Here is a 26127-nt window from a genome sequence, read left to right on the forward strand (position 1 = left end):
CCTTGAGAAAGTATAATGTTAAATATAGGTACGCAGGCCGCATGCAGATGTAGGTGGAGCTAGCAGCGGAGGCGTGGCCGAGGGCGGTGCTTCACGGAGGAAGTCCGCAGCCTGCCGCACATAAGGGAAACGCTAGTGTGAAACTAGCCTTAGATAGCAAAATCTAAAAAAAAAACTCACTCCAACTTCCAAAAATATTATGCTTTTAGATTTGAGTCTTTTGGGTTGATTGAGAACATAGTAGTTGATCAATGATAAAAATAATCCTCTAAAATACAACTTGCCTAATAATTCTGCACACAGTGTAAGTGGCAGTAGAGTTCTAGTCCTAATCCTGAATACCAAGGTATACATGTGCGCAAAATGGCATTTATCTAACCTTTAAAAATGCCTAAATGATTGTTTTTTTTTTAAATATATATGGTAGGACAACCAACTGCATACAATCGCCACTGCTGATGGTGATCCTAGAAGTAGAGACTGGTGGGATTTTTTTTTTTTTTTTTTGCAAAAATGGTAGAGGGGGAAAAAATCAGAATAAACCCCTTTTTACGAGAACCAATCTCCTCGGAAAAACTATATTTTGCCTGGTGTTTTCTGAAAGGTTAAAGTATTGATACAAGAAGTTAAATCTCCCATAAATGAAGGACAACACTTGAAACAAAGTTTTTGCTTTACTTAGTATGAGAACACAAATGCTTCTTCCGGTTTCATTTTGTTCATTGCCATCTACTTATACCGCAGATGAAATGCCGCAGTGCTTACATTTTACAAACGTATAATTTTTCAGTTTTGATATCCACAAAGATACAAATAATTTTATTTACTTACAGGCTGAACTTCACAGTATAATAGATCCTAAGACATAAATATTCTACTGCTTTCATATACAGTGATCTTTGCAAGGTCCAAGGAAATACTTTTAGAAATTCTACAAATTGTTTGGAATCTTTATTTTACACTTCTAATTCCTAAAAATATACATGTATTTGCGTTATATTCTTAAAATCAAAGTTACAAATACTTTAAAATTAAATATTGCTAAGGATTATTTCATCTAATTGTATGTTATATAGTAAAATTAAACCCTGTTCTGGTTACTGTCATGTTATCAACTTAAAAATGGAATATAAAATTGAAAAATCAACACTCGGGGGGGAAAAAAAAATCTGCCAAAGAAAGACTATGCATTTGGCACAATGAGCTGCCTCTAGCCTTTAGGGGACCATGTCTCCCGCAGTCAGCCATCTGGGGGGAATGGGGTTAATCATAGCTTTTTATACAATTACATTTTTTCCTACTATACAACCTTTTCAGTTAAATGGAGCTTGTACCCCCAGTCTGGTATTTCTTTTTCTGATCAATTGTTGCACCCACACTCAAAGGCCATCAATGATATAGAATATAGTCCTACTACTGCAGCTGGCCATAGATCTAAAGATACAATTTAATTTGAATCTCCAGCTTTTCCATTTTTTGGCTGTCCCCCAAGTTTTGTTACAAGTATGTCCATACAATTTTTGCACTTTTTTGGGAGGAAAACAAACTACTCCATGCCTGCTGCCTATGTACACTTCTCAGCCATAAAATGACAGATGCTTCAGAGAGAATTTAGAAATCAAGTCAAAACTTTGAACTCCTCATTAGGATTCTCTAAACTACAAATTTTGCATTGTGACTAGGCAGGACCTTCTCCATGTAGGAGCAACTGGGACTGTACAATGTTCACGATATTGCTCCTTATTTCCTTTTTCCTGTAGATCATCCTGGTGCCATTTTTTTTCCACTGCTAAGCAATACACACATGGTTGGCCATTGTAGGCTCCTTCAGAGGTGAAGACTGGTTTAGCACTTGACTGATCTTTGGCTGTGCCGCCCTAGATAAAGCCCGCTGTGGTACACTGCCGTATTTGACAACTTTCGATCATATGCTATTTTTTTCAGTACTTTGTACTAGAGGAGTGCTCTTAGTAGGATCGGACAGATGGACCAGCCTTTTCCACACCCATCATTGAGCCAGGACCCTGGTCACCATTTCTGAATCCTGGTTCAGTTTCTGGTAATATGCCTCAATTTAGCTCTTGTCAAAGTGGCACAGGTCCATACGTGGTCCTCTTTCTCCTGTTTCCAACTTAAGTTCAAAATCTGTCTGCTCAGGTGCTGCATCTGCTATTCATTACACCTGTTACAGCAGGCGTTGCTATAGAATAATCGGTGATGGTCAAATTATATTTTTTTAATGGTTGATTGTTGTATGTCTGCATTGCTTAAAAATTCCAGTTGGGTGGCGTAGGTGGCTGCTTTTGGTCTTTGGAGCATGCAAGTCCAGGCTTAAATCAAAGCTCTGCTTTAGTAAGCCATTGCCCCTCCAGGTTCTGGGCCAATGTATGCTTCTCTCACACTAGGGTTGGCCATGTACGGGAACAAATCAAATGGCATGGTGCCAAAAACGATTGGATAGAACTAATGTAAACTTGTGCTAAAATTATGGACTCATTGACCGCTAAAAATATATGGTGGGAAAAGCACAAACGTCACAAAATATCCAACAGTATGAAGGTTTTCAGTTAAAATATCTATTTACCGATTGCTCCTCTGACTGCCAAAAAATGGCTCTTGAGGAAGTAAGATCTTTATATCTATGGCCAGCTTTTCTTAAGTGAGACTTTCATGGTTTCTTCCTAGCTATTTTGATTCCCCCATCCCCAATAATCTTTATTTACAGGGTGTTTCCTGGCCAATTTTTTCATAGGTTTATGAGCATTCAGGAGAAGTCAAAATGTTGAGTGATAAATGTGAAATCCTTATAGACATGTTTAGTACCCAATTCTGTACTAAGTGCAAAAAAAAAAAATATGACAAAAAAAATACTCAAACTATTGGCTATGTTATTTAAGACCTCAAGCGACCCTGAAAAATATTAGTATCAGCATGGATGGTGCCATGTTGATCTACACCTTCTCCAATTAGAAAAGAGTCAAATTTCGGGTTAGTAAAGCATTGCTTTGACACAAGGGTTCAAATAACATAAAAGAAAACTAACTGATAAACATCGACAAACTATATAAATGTGAGTTACCCTTAAATCCTTTGTTTTCGCCAAGCTCAGACACATGTTGGCCACTAAAATATGGAATAGCGATACCTTAGTGTTAAGAGTCAGAATTACTCCTTCTGATAGGTGACGCTGAAAAATAGACCGGTTGAAGAACTAAAACAAATATTTTTTTTTTCATGAATAATATAAGGTTATTTTATGTAAAAGGTCAATAAATATGAGTTTAATATATATTATTTGTTATTGATTGTAGTTTTTGGTCAAGTCGGGCAATCCTAAAAGGTCAATGGCAGTTTTGTGCCTTGGTGGCATTGCAGGTCACATGCATGAGCTGTACTCGGTCTTATTTGACAGCGCATGTTATTTTCTCGAAAGGAGACCAGAACACAGACTGCTATTTCTACTAAGTAATCACTCAGGCTGGTACAAAACAGTGCTGCTTGCTGGCCACCCTATAGACATATATATGTAGGTATCTTGGTACATACACGCTCCTCTTAAACATGCTCATTGAGTGATCCATGCGACAGCGAGGGATTCACTATTGATACACTATTGGTAAATGCGTTCCTGTAATATCTACAGCACGAACAGTTCTGGTAGCAGGGTTCTAGATGCATCGAACCCTCTGCTAAGGAGCCCGTCATCTTGTAGGAGCCTTCAGACGACCGAGGCTGTGTGTTACATCACGCTGCACTGGGTGGTGCCACAGCAATCTTTCAGGATGGCCATTCCGGTCTTTGTTAGAGAAGGTTTAGTTGGTGGGAGTTCCGTTTTCTTCTCTGGAGATGTACCTGCAGCATTAAATATGACATTTCCATCATACAAATAGTGCATATCATTGAGATCTTTTCTGAAGAGAGAAAACACAGTAGTTTGACAATAAATGGTTTCACCCAACCACTAAACATGAGTAGAGAAAAAGTTTTGGCGCTATCATTCATATTCATATTCTCTGAAAAAAGGCCAAGAAAGCTAAAATACTGCCGGGGTATGGAGACTTTTGAGCACAACGGTGTGTGTGTGTGTGTGTGTGTGTGTGTGTGTGTGTGTGTATATATATATATATATATATATATATATACACACACACACACACACACATACACACATATATATATATATATATATACATACATACATACATACACACACACACACCCACAACGTTGTGCTCAAAAGTTTCCATACCCCGGCAGTATTTTATTATATATATATATATATATATCTACACCCCCAGAGAACCCTGTAAGCACTGCCCCCTTGACAAAATCAAAGCATTAGCACAAAATAATCCATGTATCTTGAAGCATATGGCAAAATGTTAAAGAAAAAAACGCATTCAGAGGATAAAATAAAAGCGGAGACTGACCTTCTGATGAGCCTTTATTAAAGGGGTTGTCTCGTTTCAACAAACTTTATCCTATGAGCTCAATTATGTGTATAAAAAAAAAAACTACGGTAAGTTTTATATGACTTCTCAAGAGCCCCAGTCTCTGTTAATTGGCTGCAGTGGCGTTGTTGCATCGACAGTACTGCAACCAATCACTGAACTCAGTGGCTAGAGATATCTACATCACTAGGACCGCTGAGCTCATTGACTGGCTGCATCGCCATCTACTTGACATTATTGCTGGTGCAGATCAGCATAGACTGGTGCACTGGCGGGGACACATCAGTTGACCCAATGAGATTAAATACATCTCCATTTTGTTTATTTTTGTACTCCTAAAAGAGGCTAGGGTGGACAACCCCTCTAATTCAGCTAAAACATTCTCTTTAGGTTGTACTATAAAAAAAAAAATCTGACATCACAACCTCATTCTTGTCACTCTGCTTTGCAAAACTATACTCTGCATGAGAAATACTTTTAATGTTAATCCAAGTTCAGTGTGGAGTGATTGAATGGGCTCTGTTCACCTAATTACACAAATTCTAGGTGGTAAAGGTTCTCTAAACGCCAAGCAATGTCTATAGGTTGACCTCAAGGAGAAACTTTACCCCCTAAACTTCCATCAAAGGCCTCTCACCCATCCGACCAGTGTCCTACTCTGAATATACTTGTTACTCAAGATTTCTCAAGTATGCTCGGGGGTCCTCCATTTTTTAGTGCTCGGAGTTTTAGTTTTTAGCGCCGCAGCTGAATGATTTACATCTGTTAGCCAGCATAAGTACATGTGGGGATTCCCTAGCAACCAGGCAACCCCCACATGTACTTATGCTGGCTAACAGATGTAAATCATTCAGCTGCGGCGCTAAAAACTAAAACTCCGAGCGCTAAAAAATACTCGGAGGACCCCCGAGCATGCTCGAGAAATCTCGAGTAATGAGTATATTCGCTCATCACTAGTCATGCGGCAAGTCTTGTTATGGTCAACATGGACATACTATGATGGACAAGTACTCACTAGTAGCCGGTTTTGTGACTTTGTCCAGTGGCTTTAATTTGATGCGTAAGAAGTCTGCAATTTCCTTGTCTTCTTCTTTTTCTCTGTGATAAAAAAAGCAGCAGCTATGGACATGTGTACACATACCGGTATATTTCATACCACAAACAATGCAAAGAAAGTGGTGCCAGACAAAAGGCGCAATCTCTAGCTCGTATATTATTATGAAGAAATGTCCTTGTAAAGTCTCAGGAATATGATAACGGTGAATCAAGGCTCTGATTAATGCTGCCCATGGTTTGGGCAGCATCAATTGGGTGACAGGTTCCCTCTATTCCACAGAAGGGAAGGAATTTGGTCAACATGGAGAGACTTTCTAGTTGAGGGGTCCTGTTGAAGACCGTAACAAGTGTCACGGGTTTATCGTGACAGAGGAACACCGCAGTGTGATTTCTTTTACTTCGCCTTCATATTAAACAGTGCAGGGTTTTTTTTTAGCAGTGCAGGGGTTAATCTGCTCAGTTGAGAGCTCCTGGGAGCTTTCCCGCATTAAGGCTCTCAGCTGTGCACTGTTAGCCACTCCCATCTCCTATATAATCTGGATCCTGGCTAGCATTCATTGTCATAGCTAACTTATGCTGTATGGCTGGAGGTTGTTATTGGTAATTATTAGAAAAGGCACTTGGTTGATTTATCTGTGGCTGTTGCTAGGTTTTGTGTGTAATAATTCCCTTTCTATTACTTTGGTTTAACCTCATGCTTCACTCCTCGGTGGATTCCTCTGGTATATGTGTGAGTATATTTGTATGTTTGTTATTTTTCGTTACCCCTGTTCATGTTACCTCATTAGTCTCGTTGGTGTACTACGATATACTAGTACTCCCCTCTTGCCTGGGTGAGGGAAGGGTAGAGACTAAGGGCAGATTCAGGCGCTAAGGCAAGGTAAGTGGCCCCGATGTCTTCACCATCAGACATCAGATGTAATCCGGGAAACAGGGCCAGCTAGGGCACCACTAGCGTTAGGGACAGGAAAGGAGCCCATGGTCCTAGGACATCTGACAACAGAGTCAGTGTGATCACGTACAACAGATATAGCAAGAAGGAAGAAACTGGAGAGTTAGTGTCAGAAGCTAAAGATGTTGGGGCTTCAGAGAGATTGAAGAGAGGCCAATGTAATTCCACAGACAGTGAGAAGGGGACAGTCGAGCTTAAAGAAATGAAGTTCAGGAGCCATTCTGTGTTGAGAGTGAGTCACCTGGGAACAGTAAGGTGGCACGGAGCATCAAGCGTGGGCTGGGTCCATGGAGTCACTAAGAGACGATGAGATTGCCTGAAAGGACACTGAAGAATCGTGCTGAGCCATATTATATAGATATGGGATATAGAAAGCAGAAGGATGTGGGGCTGGATGTGCTATTTTGTGAGTCTGAATTGCAACTGAAACATTTCGTGCCGCTATCTGCGTCTGACAAATAATCTTTGTTTGTTCTAAACAGAAGCTGTAAGACTAAGAATCGTGACGGCTATTATGTGCACTCACTTCTACCTATACTCTACAGTAAATAGTCGTTTTTGTTTTTTAAAAAAGGTTAGAGTTTCTTCTGTCATCCTGCAAGTAATACCTCCCAAGAATTAAACCATGCAATGACCACCTCAGGAGGAGTAACAAGCAGTAGACGCCCTACACACTTTAGAATGTTTGAGTCACTGATGTTTTGGAGAGCGGTTTCATACCATTCACCTATTTGGCTCCTACAATAAACTACCAATGGTGTTAAGTAACCTCTATAGGAGTAAATAAATTCTAAAAAACAAATTGCCAAAAGGTGCATAAAACTCTATCTTAGGCTGCTTTCACACATCAGGTTTTTTCTTTCAGGCACAATCCGGCAGTTTCAGGCACAATCCGGATCCGTTTTTATCTTACGCCGGATCCGTTTTTTACCCATACAGTTGTATTAGCGCCGGATTGTGCCTGAAGGACATGCGTTTCATCCGTTTTGTGCCAGATCCGTCCCTTCAGGCTTTTTTGCCGGACACAAAAAACGTCTCCTGCAACGTTTTTTGTGTCCGGCAAAAAAGCCTGAATGGACGGATCCAGCAATAAACGCATGGAACGGATGTGTGACTGAACGTATCCGGCGACTGAATCCGTTTTTTATACGTTGAGCATGCCCAGAAGCTTTGTTTTTGTTTCTGGCATGGAATCTCTCTCTCTCACCCATGCGCAGTACAGAGAGCCGGATCCAGCTAAAAAACGGATCCAGTGCATCAGTTTTTCACAATTTACACCGGATCCATTTTTTTGCAAATTTGCCGGATTTAGCCTGAAACCAAAAACCGGATGTGTGAAAGCAGCCTTAAAGGGTATTAATAAAACTTTTTTCATGTTCAATTAATATCTATAGAACTATAGCCTCAATCCCCTGATGAAGCTAGGTAGGTGAAACATGTTGGGGAGGCTATGAGCTATATATTTTAACAGCTAATGTGGCTGTATACTTACTTATTTTTTCAGGAATCAATTATTGAATCCTGTATTTGACTTGATTTCATTTCTAAATAGAAATAGAAGTTCCTTCTCAGTGTATCAAGATTGAGGTATCTCTGTTGTACATTCCCTTTGGAACATCCCTTTTACAGTTGAGGTGTTCAGTATCAGGGATACTGTCGATTTTCATCTGTTCCTCATGTAGGGCCTTTAGGGTTACTATAGGGACAGTCAACGTTTGAGCAGGGGCGCCTTCTCTCATCACCTCTTCATAGGGTACCCGACCTCCGCAAACAGGAAAGTGCTTCGAGGATCTAGAATATAGGGCAGATCACCTCTCTGACACTATCTCTGATAGCACTAAGCACTTTTACACTTTTTTCACTTTTGTACGGTCTTTTTAGAATATACTTAACAAAAGTTTATCTATATAATCGTCTAAGGGGTACTTCCGTCTGTTTGTCTGTCTGTAACAGAAATCCCACGTCGCTAATTGGTTGCGGCTGGCAGCATCAATAGTAAAAAGATATAATGTTAAAAATAATTTCAAAAATCATGCTATTCTCACCTTCCGTCGCCTCTGCAGCTTTCCCGCTCCTCGTGAAGCTCTCGGCAGCTTCCGTTCCCAGTGATGCATTGCGAAATTACCCAGATGACTTAGCGGTCTCGCGAGACCGGTACGTCATCATGGGTTATGGCGCGGGATTTAAACCACGCTTCGCTGATTGGTCGCAGCCGGCCACGACCAATCAGCGACAGGCGCTGTCCGGCTGCGAATTGGCGCGGGATTTAAATCAGCGACCATCCCGGACCAACTTTTTTACTATTAATGCTGCCTATGCAGCATCAATAGTAAAAAGATATAATGTTAAAAATAATAAAAAAAAAACAAAAACATTATATTCTCACCTTCCGAAGTCCGCTGCGGCCTTTCCCACTCCTCGCGCTCCGGTCCCAAGAATGCATTGCGGCAATGCCCCAAGATCATGTGGCGGTCTCGTGAGATCGCTACATGATCATGGGTTATTGCTGCTAGGCATTACTGGGAACGGAGCGTCACGAGAAGCATCGGTAAAGGCCTCGGCTGGATCCGGGGGCCGACGGAAGGTGACTATATAACTATTTTTTATTTTGTTTTCTTAACAGGGATATGGTGCCCACATTGCTATATACTACGTAGGCTGTGTTATATACTGCATGGCCTGTGTTATATACTATGTCGCTGTGCTATATACTACGTGGCTGTGTTATATACTGCATGGGCTGTGTTATATACTAGGTGACTGTGTTATATACTGCATGGGCTGTTATATACTACGTGGCCTGTGTTATATACTGCATGGGCTGTGTTATATACTGCATGGGCTATGCTATATACTATGTGGCTATGCTATGTACTATGTGGGCTGTGCTATATACTACGTGGCTGTGTTATATACTGCGTGGGCTGTGTTATATACTGCGTGGGCTGTGTTATATACTGCGTGGGCTGTGTTATATACTGCGTGGGCTGTGTTATATACTACATGGGCTGTGTTATATACTACGTGGCTGTGCATTCTAGAATACCCGATGCGTTAGAATTGGGCCACCATCTAGTTTTTATTATAAGAGTTTTTTTTTCCAGTAAACCGTATACTGACCTCAATACTATATATGTAACATCAGCTCACGGACTGCACCCTGATAGAGATACCGAACGAACACTGAATTAATTATGTTTGCACTGATATATTAATAGTAGGTTTATTTGTCAGTAGGGTATTACCAAATACCAGAGCAGTATATATCCACATCTGTGATTTCAATAGGACTAGTTTCTATGAATATTAATTGAATATAATAAAAGTAAAGTTTTCAGAAAGTAGAAAAAACGGATAGCACTCACCGATCCTTAAAAATCTTGCTTTACTTCAACGTTTAAACATCATGGCCAGGAGAACAGATGAAGGAGTGTGTGAGCCAGTGCTGACGACAGCCGTTTCGCGCTCAACAGCACTTAACCATGATGTTTTAAACGTTGAAATAAAGCAATATTTTTAAGGATCGGTTAGTGTTATCCATTTTTTCTATTTTCTGCATACTCTTTATGATGTTTTTTCTTGGATAAGCACCCGGTATCCTATGGTATAGTTGATGCATGTATGCCACATATATGATTATCAGACTTTGCTGTAAAGTGCTGCCGTCACCTTTGTTTCCTCTCCTTTTTTATTATAAAAGTAAAGTTTTATTAACAATCTCCCCCTTTGGGCAATTTTGTTATTATTACATACAATAACACCTATTGTGCAACTTTCAGATAAAGCAACTAAACCTAAAAAAACTTTGCTGAGCATTTAGATCCCGTATATTACAGACACATTTTGGACTAACTTGTTTTATTAGAAAGGTCCCCCCTGACATCAAGCAGATGACAGTATGAACTGCTTCAGTGATCAGCTGTGATGTGTGTGGAAACCCAGCAGTAAGGGTTCAGTTTCCCTACAGCACCTCTTCAGGAACTAGTAAGCATTACACAATTCTAAATAGTCTGTATAATTCTTGTTCCTTGTGAGTAGCTTGACACTCACCTTAACCGTTCAACCTCTGCATCATCTACAAGGAAATCCCTTTTCTGTACCAACTTCTGAATCTTCTGGATCAACTCATCTTCTCGTTTCTTCTGCACATTAGTTTTTTCCTTCTCTATAACACAGATCGGGGATTTGTGAAATGAATGGGTTTATCAGTGGTGCTTTCCTCTACCTATTATATAATATATCATATTACTATTCTATGTACAGTACTTTCTATTTCAGATGAAGGTTTTCTCCCTGGATTTCAGGCGCATTGAACGGAGCTATAAAGTTCCATCATTGGGTAATCGGTGGAGGTTCACAGAAATGTCTCCAGGCTATTACTGTTCCCTGCTTCATGAACTTTTGCTACATGCACAATTACATTGAGTTTTTACATGAAGCAAAGTCACAACATGCAGGTCTTATTCCTCGGCCTGATTTTGAGAGAAGCATTGGGAATGTGTGGGATGGGATTTGCCTCTGGCTCCATTGTCCAGCTTCCATTACACTTTAGTGCAGTTGGTCAGGAATTTACAGCAGCTACTGTCAGGAGCAGGGATTCCCTATGGATGGTAGATTACTGCTTGTGACATGTGGAATGGACGTGAAAAGAGAGTGGACCCTCTGGGTTGCGGTCCTGACGCACCCACAAGCGAGCGAACCCGGGAGAGCCAACCCCTACACAGGGATCGTTAGGAGCAGGCCCGAGGGGGTCAAATACCGAAACAGCTGGGACCAAGAGGGATGGCTCGGGAAGAGACTGGAGATGGAAGACGGGAGTGAAGAGGGAAAGACAAGCAGGACTGTTTAGAAAAGGGAAACGGGAACACAGAAAGACTACAGGAGACAGGCTAGGAAACAGAGTGAGACAGGAGGATAACACAGGAAAGTAGCCTGCAAGAGCAAAATAGTCAGGAGCGGACGAGGAGTCAGAACCGGACAAGGCCTAAACTGAGCACGAGTAGCACACAATAATCAGGCGCCTCCAATATGGAGGAGACGCCTGATATAGCCCGAGCAGTTACCTGATTGGAGGACCCAGGACCAGGGAGGACGCAGGAAGGGTTAAGAAGAGGATGGAGTGCGCACCTGCGACCTAAGGCGCATGCGCGGAGCGGACACAGGATGGTGGGAGGAAGAAGCACGAGCACCACGCCGGAACCTCCGAACAGCAGGAAGATGAACCGGGGAACCAGCGCGAAGCCCGGAGCGGTGGGCGGAAACAAAGCAGGAGGACCCGATGGAGGAAGCAGCCGCAGCAACAGTGGAGGCTGGTATGACAGTACCCCCCTTCTAAGACTCCCCCTCCCGAGGTTGGCCAAGAATCTTTTCAGAATACGTGGAGCATTAACGTTTTCCCTAGGTTCCCAAGACCTCTCCTCAGGACCGAACCGCTTCCAATCAATAAGGTAAAAGACTTTTCCTCTAATTTTCTTCATAGCCAGAATATCTCTTACTTCAAAATTATTATCAGTGCCAAAAGGCTGAGGGGTATCAAGCGGTGCAGGGCAAAATCGATTAAGGATGAGCGGTTTGAGGAGCGAGACATGGAAGACGTTAGGGACCCGGAGTGAAGCAGGCAGCCTCAATTTATAAGCCACGTATATACATCCAAGAATCTCAAAGGGACCGATGTACAGAGGACCCAACTTGTAAGAAGGAATCTTCAATCGGATATGTTTGGTCGAAAGCCAGACTTTGTCACCAGGATCGTATGGTGGAAGATCCCTCCTCCTCTTGTCAGAATGTCTCTTCATCTGGGCTGCGGCCCGTACGAGAGCTTCCTTGGTCTCCCTCCAAATCTGGGAAAACTCCAAAGAGAGAGGATCCGCTGCAGGTACACTGGAAGGAGAAGACATAGGAAGAGGCACTCCTGGATTCTGACCAGAGACCACAAAGAATGGAGATTTAGAAGTAGCTTCACTAGAATGATTGTTATGAGCAAACTCAGCCCAAGGAAGAAGAGCTACCCAATCATCGTGATGGTCGTTAGTAAAGTTACGTAGATAAGACGTCAAAACTTGATTTATCCATTCTACTTGCCCGTTGGTCTGAGGATGATAGGCGGAGGAAAAATCCAGAGATATGCCTAAGAGCTTACAGAGTGCTCTCCAGAATCGGGAGGTGAACTGGACCCCTCGATCAAACACAATTCGCTGGGGAAGTCCATGTAATCTGAAGATCTGATGGATGAAGACTCTTGCCAATTCTGGAGCCGAGGGTAATCCAGGCAACGGAATGAAATGGGCCATCTTGGAGAACCGATCTACTGCCACAAAGATGGTTGTGCACCCAGCGGAGCGAGGCAGATCTGTAACAAAATCCATGGCGATATGTTGCCAAGGGGCTTCGGGAACGGGTAAAGGATGCAAGAGACCAGAGGGCAACTCTCTCTGTACTTTGTTTCTTGCACAGGTCATGCAGGAGGCTACAAAATCTGAAGCATCTTGCTGAAGAGGCGGCCACCAGTAATACCGGGAGAGAAGAGCTAGAGTCTTCTTGGTACCGACATGTCCAGCAATCTTGGAAGAATGTCCCCAATGTAACACCTCTGTTCTTTTATCACCCGGGACAAAGGTTCTGCCAGGTGGAACAGAAAGGAGATTCGAAGGAGCTACCATGATGAATTTGGCAGATCAATAATATGTGAAGGAACCTCCTCTGCCTTGGGAGATTGCAAGAACTGGGAAAGTGCATCCACTTTAGAATTCTTATCTCCGGGTCAAAAATGAAGTTTAAAGTTGAAACGAGAAAAGAACAAAGACCATCTGGCTTGTCTGGAATTGAGTCTTTGAGCGGATTGAACGTAGGCTAAGTTCTTGTGGTCAGTAAAAATTATAAAGGGATGAATGGCCCCTTCCAAAATATAACGCCATTCCTATAGAGCCATTTTTATAGCCAGCAATTCTCGGTCTCCAATTGTATAATTGCATTCCGCGGGAGAGAACGACTTTGAGAAGAACCCACAAGGAACCAGACGCCCTGAGAGTGATTTCTGGGAGAGGATCACCCCGGCCCCCGAAGAGAAGGCATCCACCTCAAGGATGAAAGGCCTGCTGGCCACAGGCCGATGTAGAACAGGAGCAGAGGCAAAGGCCTATTTTAGGGCGAGAAAGGCATATTCAGCCTCCGGAGGCCAAACGTTAGGTCTTGCTCCTTTCTGGGTAAGAGTGATGAGAGGCTTGGTTACTGAAGAGAAATGAGGAACGAATTGTCTATAATAATTTGCGAAGCCCAAAAATCGTTGGATGGCCTTAACTCCAATTGGATGGGGCAATTTGAGCACAGCAGACAATTTCTCTGGATCCCTCTTCAACCCCATGGCAGAAATAATATACCCCAAGAAGGGCAAAGAAGTTTGTTCAAACAGGCACTTCTCAATTTTAGTGTAGAGACGATTCTCCCGAAGACGTTGTAGAACCAGTCGAACACTTCTCCTGTGGGAGGATAGGTCGGGCGAAAAAATAAGGATGTCATCCAGGTATACCACCATGCAAGAATACAATAAGTCACGGAAGACTTCATTAACGAACTCCTGGAAGACTGTTGGAGCGCTACAGAGACCAAAGGGCATGACCAAGTATTCAAAATGACCATCCCGAGTGTTAAAGGTGGTCTTCCACTCGTCTTCAGCACGTATTCGGACCAAATTATAGGCCCCTCGCAAATCCAGTTTGGAAAAGATTCGGGCTCCTCTCAGACGGTCGAAAAGTTCAGGAATCAGCAGTAGAGGATACCTATTCTTGACTGTGATGGTGTTCAGGCCTCAGTAGTCGATACAAGGCCAAAGGGATCCATATTTCTTCCAGACAAAGAAAAAAATGGCTCCAGCTGGAGAAGAGGATCTCCGGATGAAACCCTTGGCTAAATTCTCTCGGATGTACTCTGACATGGCTAAGGTCTCTGCCGGGGACAACGGATAGGTTCTTCCTTTGGAAAGGGTAGCTCCAGGAATTAGCTTGATAGGGCAATCATAGGTTCGATGTGGAGGAAGAGACTCCGCCTTCTTTTTATCAAAGACATCAGCAAATGAGTGATAGGCCGAAGGAAGACTTGGAAGATTGAAGGGCGCTTGAGGAAGACCGGAACGAGAGACGGACAGCAGGCAATGTTCATGACAACCAAGACCCCAGTGGAGTATTTCTCCAGAGCACCAATCAAGGACTGGCTCGTGCGACCTGAGCCAAGGCAGACCTAAGAGCAGAGCATGAGACATATTGGGCAAAACATAAAATGCAATCTTCTCCAGGTGTAGAGCTCCAATTTGCATCTCCAACTCGAGAGTAACCATGGTAATGGGAACAGGTAACAGTTTGCCGTCCACCGCAGAAATTACGCGCGGACTCAAGAGTAAGAACTGGCATCCGAAACCTGTTTACCTCCTCCTCTCGAATGAAATTACCAGCTGCACCCTAGTCCACATACGCCTCCACAAATCTACGATCAAGACCTAGAAAAATCAGAGCTGAAATAGTTAGGGGTAGAGAGGGATTAGGGTCACCTAGGAAGGCCTCTCTTACCAGGCCTAGGTGGAGGAGTTTCCCGGCCTCTCTGGACAGGAACGCAGAAAATGATTAACCCCTCCGCAGTAGAGACACAAGCCCTGCGCTAACCTCTCCCTGCGCCGCTGCTCCGACAACTTAACACGATCCACCGGCATAGGCTCTTGAAAGGAAGAAGCGAGAGGCCTGGTCGGAAAAGGACCACGAACCCAATTAGTCCTAAAGGATCTCCTCTCCCTTACCAGTTCACGAGAGCGTTCCTAGAACCGTAAATCAATACGTGTGGCCAGGGAAATAAGATCCTCCAAGGTAGTAGGGGTGTCCTGACCAGCGAGCTCATCCTTTATCTTAGACAAAAACCCCCTCCAAAAAGCCCCTACCAATGCCTCATTATTCCACCCCAGCTCAGAGGATAGTGTCCGAAAGCGGAGAGTGTATTGCCCCACAGTAAGGTTTCCCTAATGAAGGTTAAAGAGGGACTTGGTGGTTGAAGCCACCCGTCCTGGCTCATCAAAGACCTTACGGAATGTGTCCAAAAAGATCTGTATACTGGAAACGGCGGCCGAAGACTGGAGAGAGAGTAGGCGGTCGTCTACGGACGCCATGTAGGAAAGAATATGAGACTGAGTATCTCGCTGCTGCGCGAGCTCTTGCTGGAGTCCCGCCAGAAGAGAAGCGTTCCCAGGATCGGAAGTCGTTCCCAGGATCGGAAGTCTGTAGAGCAGTTAACCGGGTGTCCATAGACTTCATAATGAACATGATCCAGGTCTGGTTCTCACGTAAAAAGAGCAATTCTTTCTGAGTTGCTGCAGAGGCACCAGCGGGGTCCATGGCCTGATTATACTGTGACATCTGGAATGGACGTGAAAAGAGAGTGGACCCTCTGGGTCATGGTACTGATGCACCCACAAGCGAGCAAACCCGGGAGAGCCAACCCCTATACAGGGATCGTTAGGAGCAGGCCCGAGGGGGTCAAATACTGCAACAGCTGGCACCAAGAGGGATGGCTCAGGAAGAGACTGGAGATGGAAGATGGGAGTGAAGAGGGAAAAACAAGCAGGACTGTTTGTAAAAGAGAAACGGTAACACAGAAACGGACTACAGGAGACAGGGCTAGGAAACAGTGTGAGACAGGAGGATAACACTGGAAAGTAGCCTGCGAGAGCAAAATAGTCAGGAGCGGACGTGGAGTCAGAACCGGACAAGGTCTAAACTGAGCACGAGTAGCACACAATAATCAGGCACCTCCAATATGGAGGAGACGCCTGATATAGCCCGAGCAGTTACCTGATTGGAGGACCCAGGACCAGGGAGGATGCAGGAAGGGTTAAGAAGTGGAAGGAGTGCGCACCCGCGACCTAAGGCGCATGCACAGAGCGGACACAGGACGGAGGGAGGAAAAAGCACGAGCACCACGCCGGAACCCCCGAACAGCAGGAAGATGAACCGGGGAACCAGCGCGATGCCCGGGCGATGGGCGGAGATGAAGCGGGAGGACCCGACGGAGGAAGCAGCCGCAGCAACAGTGGAGGCCGATATGACACTGCTTGAGGACAGATTGCCACCAAACATATAAAAGAAGAAAGTTTAGGTCTTCATGTGCATAAGGGGCTTTAAACCCTTTAAAATTCTAGTGTAAAAGCAGAAGACAAGAATAAAGACTAAAACAAAATTTGTAACCTTCCACCTGCTTAGGTGTCCAGTGGGTGTCCCTACTTGCCGAGTTGTCACAAAGAATGAAAGGAGCAGATGTGCACATACTCAGCCTCTGCTCCATTCAGACGAGACTTACCTGGGCCTGGCCTGCGAGGTCCCTGCAGTTGGGCCCTAGGAATCTGTAGGTTACCCCTTTCCTTTGGGTAGGTAATAACTTTCAAGTTTGGAAAAAACTCTGCTATGCTGCTATGAGTTAATATTTCCTATTTTCTACTTTTTGTTTTCTTTAAATTAGTCATTTACAAATATAAAAAAAGAGATCCGTAAAATGAATAAATCCTCATAGATGTCATGCAAGAAGCAGAAAACATTTTTAATTGCAAAACATGCTGCTAATATGTGTAATATATATTTCTCTTTAATCAGGTTATCAGAACTATGAGTCACTTTCCCATCATTACACCAAACTTCGGCTCGTCATTATCGAAGAAGCAGCTGTTTGCTTTAACTAACCAATTAAAACTGGTTCTACACATTTAGATTTTATGGCAAATTGGAGCAATTACCCAGCACATCCACCAAGCTCTGCAGTTCTTGTTTCAGGCTCATGATTTCCTTGCACAGCTGAATGTCATCAATCCTGTAAGACAAGATAGAAGAAAGATCTCGACATTAGGATAAATTAATTCTGTAATTTAGTTCACTGGCTTCACTTTGCACAGATTTAAAGAGGTTGTCCACTACTTTAACATTGATGGCCTATCCTCAGGATTGGTCATCAATGCCTGATCTGTGGGGGTGCGCACATTCACCCAGCTCCGTCAACGGAATAGTGGCTCGGCCAAATACTGCACATCCACCCAACTTCAAAACTGAGCATTTCCAGACGCCGCCAACATTGGGAACAGTTGATCAGTGGGGTTGCAGGGTGTTGCACCTCCACGATCAGGCATTGATGACCAATCCTGTGGATAGGCCATCAATGTTAACGTAGTGGACAGCCTCTTTAAAAGACTGTTGCATCTGAGATACAAAGGGAATTTGACATAAAAGGATCATACCCATCACCGTAAAAAAAAACCGTCCGATATCGGTCCAGAAAAGTGAGACAAGTCTTGTGCGATTTTCTTGCGCGTACAATGCGATTGTTATCACCTAACATCCGATTTACATGCAAATGCGATCCGATTGCAATGCGATTTTAACATGAGCTTTTAGGCTACTTTCCCAGAAAGTTGCAGCGTTTTGGACGAAGCGTATTTTCGCTGTGTCCAAAGCGCTATGTTCTAATCACGCCGGTGAATCCACATGTTCACTGAACTATACAGATTTATTGCATCCAATGCATATCTATTGTGGAAATTGACATGCTGCGGTTCGGTTTACACAGCGTCAAATAGAAGAACAGTGGGTATTTGATTTCTATAAGTCCCATCCACTCTGCTTGTACTGTACAACGCAGGGTTTTGAACACAGTGCAAGTGGGCTGATAGATATACAGAAAGATAGATGTAAATATGTGAGTGAGATATATAATCAGTGCTTTGCATGTGTAGCTTGCTGTACATGTCTTTTATTAATAACTTATTTTCTGAAAAAATGTTGTGGGGTCTCCGGAAAGTTTATTAACCAGCAGGGGAAAAGAGGACAGCTAGGGGCTAATGTTTATAGCCTGGGAAGGGGGTAATAAACATGGAGCTTCCCTGGTTATTAATATCAGCTCACAGCTGTATACTTAGCCTTTACTGGTTATTACAATGGGGGACCCCCACAAAAGATGACGTATAGTAGGCCTATAATTAATAACCAGCAAAAGTTAAGCAGACAGCTGCGGGCTGATATTAATAGCCTAGGAATGGCCATGGATATTGGCCACATCCCAGACTAAAAACCATTAGCTGTCAGCCGCACCAGAAATGGCACATCAATAAGACGTGCCAAATCTGGCATTTAGCTTCGCTTTTCCCACTTGCCCTGGTGTCACGGCAAGTAGGGTGATAGTATTGGGGTTGAGGTCACCTTTGTATTGTCAGGTGACATCAAGCCTAGGGGTTAGTAATGGAGAGGCGTCTATAAGCTACCCTCATCACTAACCCCATAGCAAATTGTGAAAAAAATAACACTAAGAAAAAAGTCCTTTGTTTGAACAAATACACAGACACAGTAATTGACTCTAAATTAACGAAAAACACTTATATTCACCTTACACCAAATATACTGAAGCCAATGTCTCATGTAAAAGAATTAAAATAGCAAACAACCATATTCCTCACTTGTCTGCCGAGAAGATAATAATCCAATTGGCTCGCAACACATCTAGCTCTGCTGCATCTAGATAGCATCTAGATGGCAGGCTGCATTTTTCCATGATGCAACTATACAGCATGCCATCCAGCAGAGACACTGAGCTGTGCATGCTTGCTGAACTCAGCACCTCACAGTGACATGCTAAATTTGAGTGGAGTCAATATCCAATTAACTCGTTTCACCTCACTGATGTGTGAGAACGTTCTCACACTCACGGTGCCTTCAGAAAGGTTATCAGAGTTCGACGCTCATGCTGATGTCATTGAGTTGAACTGAGTCCATTGGCTCTGAACTCCGATGACCTTTCTAACAGCACCACAATGGTGAAAACTTTCTCACACTTGGAGTGATGTAAGTGAGGTGAAATGATTTCATTGGATATGAACACCACTCAACTTTAGCACGTCACTGTGAGGAACTGAGAAAGCACGCGCAGTTCAGTGTCTTTGCTGGATGGCAGACTGTACAGTCGCATCATGCAACAATGCAGCCTGCCATCTAGATGTAGCAGAGCTAGAAGTGTTGGCGGCCAATTGGATTATCTTCCTTGCGACAGGTAAGGAATATGGTTGTTTATTATTTTACCTATTTTACAGGGGACATTGGCTTCAGTGGGTTGGGCGTAAGGTGAGTGTAGAGACACACGGTCAGTGGGTGCTCTCGGGGCGTTGGCACTGCTGTATTTATTAAGACTGCATGGAAAAGGGCTCATACCACTGAATGCCTGCTCTCTCTTCCCATGGGCAGAACACAGGGTAAGGATAAAACAGTGTGGCAATAATTTATTGAACCACCAAGACACAATAGCATATAGAACAGTCCAAGCAAATACCCAAGATGGCTGACTCGCCAAGATTAGAGCTGCTTCCAGGGCTGACTACCCCCACCAGTGGCTCCCCTCTTCTGGTGGGCCCCCAGAGAGAGGAGGTAATGCCAAGCTTAGGAATCTAACTGAGTGAAGTGAGGTATGTGGTCATGTGACCTGATTGTCCCAAACTGGATTCTTAAAGATGTCTCTGGGGTTTCAGTGATGGTCAATGAAGCAGTCCTGTGTTCTTCCAGCTGGGACTGTGGTCCCCTAAGCTGACATCCTGCAGAGTCTCTTGCAACAGAGGAAAAGGTCTCCATATGTAGTCCACAACTTTAACCAGCATCCAGAGATCAAAAGAAAGATGTGATGAGGGTACTCGCATTGTTTGATTATGTAATCTATTTGCATAGTTTTTCCTCCTCTGTTTTGCAAGTCAACAAACTAGCTGGCCTGGACAATGTGTAATCAATCTATCAGCAAACATCATTGTTCAATTACCTTTTAGTCTAGTTTTAGAGTGGGCTAATATCCATGGCCCCTTCCTAGACTATTAATATCAGCCCACACCTGTCTGTCTGTCCTTTGCTGGTTATTAATTATAGGGGACCCTACGTCATTTTAATAAAAGGAAAGGTAAAGTATACAGTTGTGACCTGATATTATTAGCCTGGGAAGCTCCATGGGTATTTCCCCCTTCCCATGCTATAAACATCAGCCCGCAGCTTTCCCCTTTCCCTCTGCTGGTTAATAAAATGTTGGAGAACCCAATGCCATTTTTTTGGGAAAATAATTTATTTAGTAATAAAATACATGTACAGTAAGCTACACACACACATTGTACTAATATATATGATTGACATCTTTATATCGATCTATTCTATGTGTATATATCTATTCTATCCGTTCTCTTCTGTCGGGTTATGCGGTGATTTTACTGTATGTGGCAGATGAAATGTCGGGTCTTCAAGGACATGTTGTGTAAAAGTCGAACGGCACTTGCATGGTCCGAATACTGTGCAATTTTTTTCATCACACCCATTGACTTGCATTTGCAAGTCTCATCTGAGATATGAGAACAATCGCTACATGCCGCAATTTTTTTCTCAGCTCGATCTAAGCTGAGAAAAAAATTGCAGATGAGCTGTGACTCATAGATTAATTTTAGTCAGAGTGTGTTTTTTTTTTTTTTTCGGATTGCACTCATCCGTTTTTCTCGCAAATGAATATGAGCCGAACGGCCATTAATTGCAGTATGCCGTTGCTACATTGCAGCAGAATTCAAGTGAATGGGTTTGCACTGCAACCTGCAAAGTAACACAACCTCAACAGGCTGGTCACAAATAGTTGGAACCTTGTTGGATATTTTTTCAACTCGCTGGTCGCGATACTTTGCCTTTTGCATCAATGTGTTTTCAATATGCAGAGGGGAATAAGCCACTGACAGACCCAGAAGTAGACATAGACAGAATAAGGCATCTGTGTAAAAACAATAAATGGGCCCTTTGCAGTGTGATATCTTATCATAATGCACAATTCTAGCTGCTTTGGAGGTGGAAGTAGGATCCCTTGCTAACAGGTTTAAAGACAAATTTAAGTAGTTCTTGAAAGTGAAAAATTAGTGCAGGAGTGAAGAATTGACTGATAAGTACAGAAAAAAGCAATTTTCTCAGTTCACTCGAACTAAGATTGTGAGGTATGGTATATGCGTGATGTCACTCTGCTATAAGAAAAGTTTGGGAATCCATCAGGTATCCATCAGGAACTGGCCTTGTCTGTTATATTTATAATGGCCAGGCTGGTCAGAACAAGAAGTATTGTACTATGATCTCCTGAAATAGGCTACTTTCACACTAGCGTCGGTACGGGCCCGTCACAGTGCGTCGGGCCGACGTACCGACGCATGCTGTGAAGTAAAAGCACAACGGGGGCAGCATATGCGGTTTTACAATGCATCCACGGCCCCATTGTAAGGTCCGGGGAGGAGGGGGCGGAGTTCCAGCCGCGCATGCGCGGTCGGAAAAAGCAGACCCGACGGACAAAAAAACGTTGCAAGCAACGGTTTTTTGTCCCGACGGACTGCAAAAACACGTCGCATCCGTCGCACGACGGATGCAACGTGTGGCAATCCGTCGCTAATGAAAGTCTATGGAGAAAAACGCATCCTGCAGGCAACTTTGCAGGATGCGTTTTTTCTTCAAAACGACGCATTGTGACGGGCGTCGAACGACGCTAGTGTGAAAGTAGCCATACACGGTATCTAAGGTTTGAGGGTTTAACATTTTTACAGTCATGTTGCTTTTTTATATATTGTACGATGTCAGTAGTTGGTACTGTGGGAGTCAGAATGACAGATATAGGAAAACAAAACCTTAATTCAACCACCCACTGGAAAAAAAAATAGACTGGAGTGTAAAGAAGTTTTATTAGGAACAATATGGGATGATGGAAACATATTTTATATCCGTGTATGTGTTGCGGCAGCGTCTGTGCAGGTGATAAATGCATACGGATCTCCTCAGGGGCCTGCAATATTCTTAAGACTTATAGCAGGTGGTTACTTTATTCCGCATATTGCTCCATATATCATAAAACATGCACAATCTACATCTACGAGGCTTCATATTGTTCGGAATAAGAAAATAAACTCTTACGCAACATTGAGCAATTTGGAGAAGAAAGATCTCATCTGATAACTGAATTATCATCAGAAGCCAAAGCAGACGTTGTGGGGGCGAAGTCTGTGACGCATAGGTCAGCACCGGAGATGCGCCTGGAGAAAGTGTGTTTTTTTTTTTCTGAAACGTGAAATATGCCAGGTGTTCAGCTAAGTCACTAGCCTTTTTCGAGCCTTATATAAGAAATTATTTTCTGGCAAACATCAAATAGAAAACCAATATGTTTTAAGGTCAGGAATCCATGTAGCGGTATTCTGCAACAACCATATATGTGAACTAGAGCACTGAGAGAGCCAAGGAGACTCAATGAAAAAAATACTTGGTGCAAAAAAAAGGGTCATGCTAAACACCTAATAATAAGGCTAATATTACATATAATTTAACCTCTTTCTGACCTCGGACGGGATAGTACGTCTGAGGAAAGATACCGCGCTTTGATGCAGGGCTCCGGCGGTGAGCCCGCATCAAAGCTGGGACATGTCAGCTGTTTTGAACAGCTGACATGTGCCCACAATAGCGGCGGGTGAAATCGCGATTCACCCGCTGCTATTAACTAGTTAAATGCCGCTGTCAAACGCTGACAGCGGCATTTAACCGGCGCTTCCGGCCAGGTGGCCAGAAATGAGCGCATCGCTGACCCCCGTCACATGATCGGGGGTCAGCGATGCGTCAGAAGGGTAACCATAGAGGTCCTTGAGACCTTTATGGTTACTGATGCCGGCCTGCTGTGAGCGCCTCCCTGTGGTCGGCGCTCATAGCACACCTGCAATTCAGCTACATAGCAGCGATATGATGATCGCTGCTATGTAGCAGAGCCGATCGCGTTGTGCCTGCTTCTAGCCTCCTATGGAGGCTATTGAAACATGGCAAAAGTAAAAAAAAAAAAAAAAAAAAAGTGAAAAAAATAAAAAAATATAAAAGTTTAAATCACCCCCCTTTCGCCCCATTCAAAATAAATCAATTAAAAAAATAGAGTCAAACCTACACATATTTGGTATCGCCACGTTCAGAATCGCCCGATCTATCAATGAAAAAAAAAGGATTAACCCGATCGCTAAACGGCGTAGCGAGAAAAAAATTAGAAACACCAGAATTACGTTTTTTTGTTCGCCGCGACATTGCATTAAAATGCAATAGTGGGTGATCAAAAGAACATATCTGCACTAAAAAGGTATCATTAAAAACGCCAGCTCGGCACGGAAAAAATAAGCCCTCAACTGACCCCAGATCATGAAAAATGGAGACGCTACCGGTATCGGAAAATGGCACAATTTATTTTTTTTTTAGCAAAGTTTGGAATTTTTTTTTCACCACTTAGATAAAAAAACAACCTAGCCATGTTAGGTGTCTATGAACTCGTAATGACCTGGAGAATCATAATGTCAGGTCAGTTTTAGCATTTAGTGAACCTAGCAAAAAAAGCCAAACAAAAAGCAAGTGTGGGATTGCACTTTTTTTGCGATTTCACCGCACTTGGAATTTTTTCCCCGTTTTCTAGTACACGACATGCTAAAACCAAATGGTGTTGTTCAAAAGTACAACTCGTCCCGCAAAAAATAAGTCCTCACATGGCCATATTGACGGAAACATAAAAAAGTTATCGCTCAGGGAAGGAGGGGAGCGAAAAACGAACACGGAAAAACGGAAAATCCCAAGGTCATGAAGGGGTTAAAGTGAAAATTTTCTGGTATATCAAAAATCTGTCCGCTCACAACTGGTGTAGATTTCACTTTCTGGTCCACTAACTGCCTTGTATTGCCTCCAATTTACCGTAACACATTCATGACGAGGCCATTTTCCAATTTTGCATTTTCGCCTTTTTCTCCCCTTTTTTCAAGTGCTGCAACTTTTCTTATTTTTCTATTAACATAGCCATATGAGAGCTTGGTTTCTCCAGCGTGAGTTGTAGTTTTAATTATTTTTATGACCATGTAATATGGTGAAAAATGGTAAAAAGATTCCAAGAAAGGTGAACTGGTGAAAACTGACTACAATTCCATTTGACATTGCTTTATTTTTATTTTTAAATTTATTATTTTTCGTAGCGTTCATTATTTGGTAAAAATGACCTGGTAATTTGAATAAACTCCATCTATTCGTCAACAAGTTTTAAAACTTGGGAAATGCTGATAATTCATAATAATACTTCAGTAACCATAGAATAAAACTAACTAAAAGATCATCTAAAAACATTAAAGCAGCAAACTTTGTTAAAACCAAAATTTGCGTCAGTCTCAAAACTTTTGGCTATGATTGTAACTATCTTGCCATCTCAAGGCTTGCAGCAGTAGCATAGTGCTGTCATTAGCTACAGCTCTGCCATTGAACGCACTCCACAAAGGCCATCATTCTGCAGAGCAAGACAGCAATGGAGGTTGGAATGGAAGGTCTATTCTGTTCAGTGAAGAGTACTCTCCTTGACTTGAATGCTGTCACGAAGTGACTGTCCAAACGGGTGGTCTGTCACAAAACGGCGAAACTCACAAGGGAACACTGGAGACACAATACCAACGGTGGGCCCTGCGATAAGGAACGGGGAAATGGAAACCTCCTGCACTCTCCTAAGGATGTGCCCTAATCTTCCTAACGTCCCTATACAGGTTCTTTCAACCTGTCGCCGAGCTGGATACCTCAGCCCTCACTCGCCCTGCACCTATCCCTGGGTAGGAAATTGACAAGTGAGGACACTGGTCCCACCGCTGCACTAATAAAACATCAAGGGAAGGTTAGACAGACAAGGTAAAAGAAAACAACACTTAGCTTTCTCTGCTGCAATGCACCGTACAGTAGAGTAAGGCACCAGATAAGAATTCAGCTGAAGAACCGCAGCACTCAGCAAGCTCCTTCTCCACCCAGGTTGGTCTCCAAAAGGACCTGTATAGCCAACAGTCAGCTGATGCATCAGGTGACCTTTTGAAGGATGATGGAAGTGGTCACCACCCGCATCAGCTGACCCAGCAGCAATGCAATAACACCAGCGGCCACCAGGGGAGAAAAACTGCATTAACCGCCGATGACCAGAAAAGAAAAAGGTTTTAATCAGAGGGAAACCAGATCTGCCACAGATCCAAACATGGATTGTGACAAATGCATTCATAGCCAGATATTGGTCTGAAGACTACTAAGTCATCACCATGGAGAGGCATTCATGAGGGAACATCACTGCGATCCTACTCCCGGTTTATGGTGTGGGGTGGCATAATATACAGTGGCCACACAACACTATTCTTCATTCCCAGTACACTAACAGCTCAGTGTTACATTATTTTAGTGGTGGAACCAGTAGTACTATGATTTTTTCAACACAACATGCCAGGCTGCATGTTACTCATTTTAGTGTGAGCAAAATGCACGGCCTGAATGTGCTACGAATGCCAGCAGCAAATCCAGAATTGGCTCACATCTGGGACTTCATTAGTTGGTAATTTAAAAAAAAGGAGCTGCTAGCAGCAGATCTTGATGATTTGCATTCCCAAGTACATTTGATGTGGCATAACATTCCTTGGAGAGCCATTATTAACCTCATTGATAGCAGCCAAGTTGTTTACTCACGTGTATTTTTGCATTAGTAATTTTTTTTCCATTTTTATATAATTTGTGTATTAATAACATATATATCAATCTTGTGATGTCCATAATTCCATGACTTTTACAATAGTTTTACAATAGTTTCAATATT

The 26127-nt window shown here is 43.0% G+C and overlaps 1 protein-coding gene across 1 annotated transcript in view; it reads right to left on the reverse strand.

The window, feature by feature from the left end:
* Nucleotides 1–655: 655 nt before the first annotated feature.
* BMERB1 (bMERB domain containing 1) overlaps nt 656–26127 on the reverse strand; it is a 202684-nt gene continuing 177212 nt past the window's right edge. The window contains exons 3-6 of the mRNA XM_069734106.1: nt 17222–17295; nt 10510–10624; nt 5467–5549; nt 656–3852 (exon numbers count right to left, since the gene is read on the reverse strand). Coding sequence (XP_069590207.1) covers nt 3740–3852; nt 5467–5549; nt 10510–10624; nt 17222–17295 — 385 coding nt within the window. The 3' untranslated portion in view covers nt 656–3739. The remainder of the gene's footprint in view (nt 3853–5466; nt 5550–10509; nt 10625–17221; nt 17296–26127) is intronic.

The sequence above is a fragment of the Ranitomeya imitator genome, chromosome 7 (assembly GCF_032444005.1).
Source record: "Ranitomeya imitator isolate aRanImi1 chromosome 7, aRanImi1.pri, whole genome shotgun sequence".
NCBI lineage: Eukaryota > Metazoa > Chordata > Amphibia > Anura > Dendrobatidae > Ranitomeya > Ranitomeya imitator.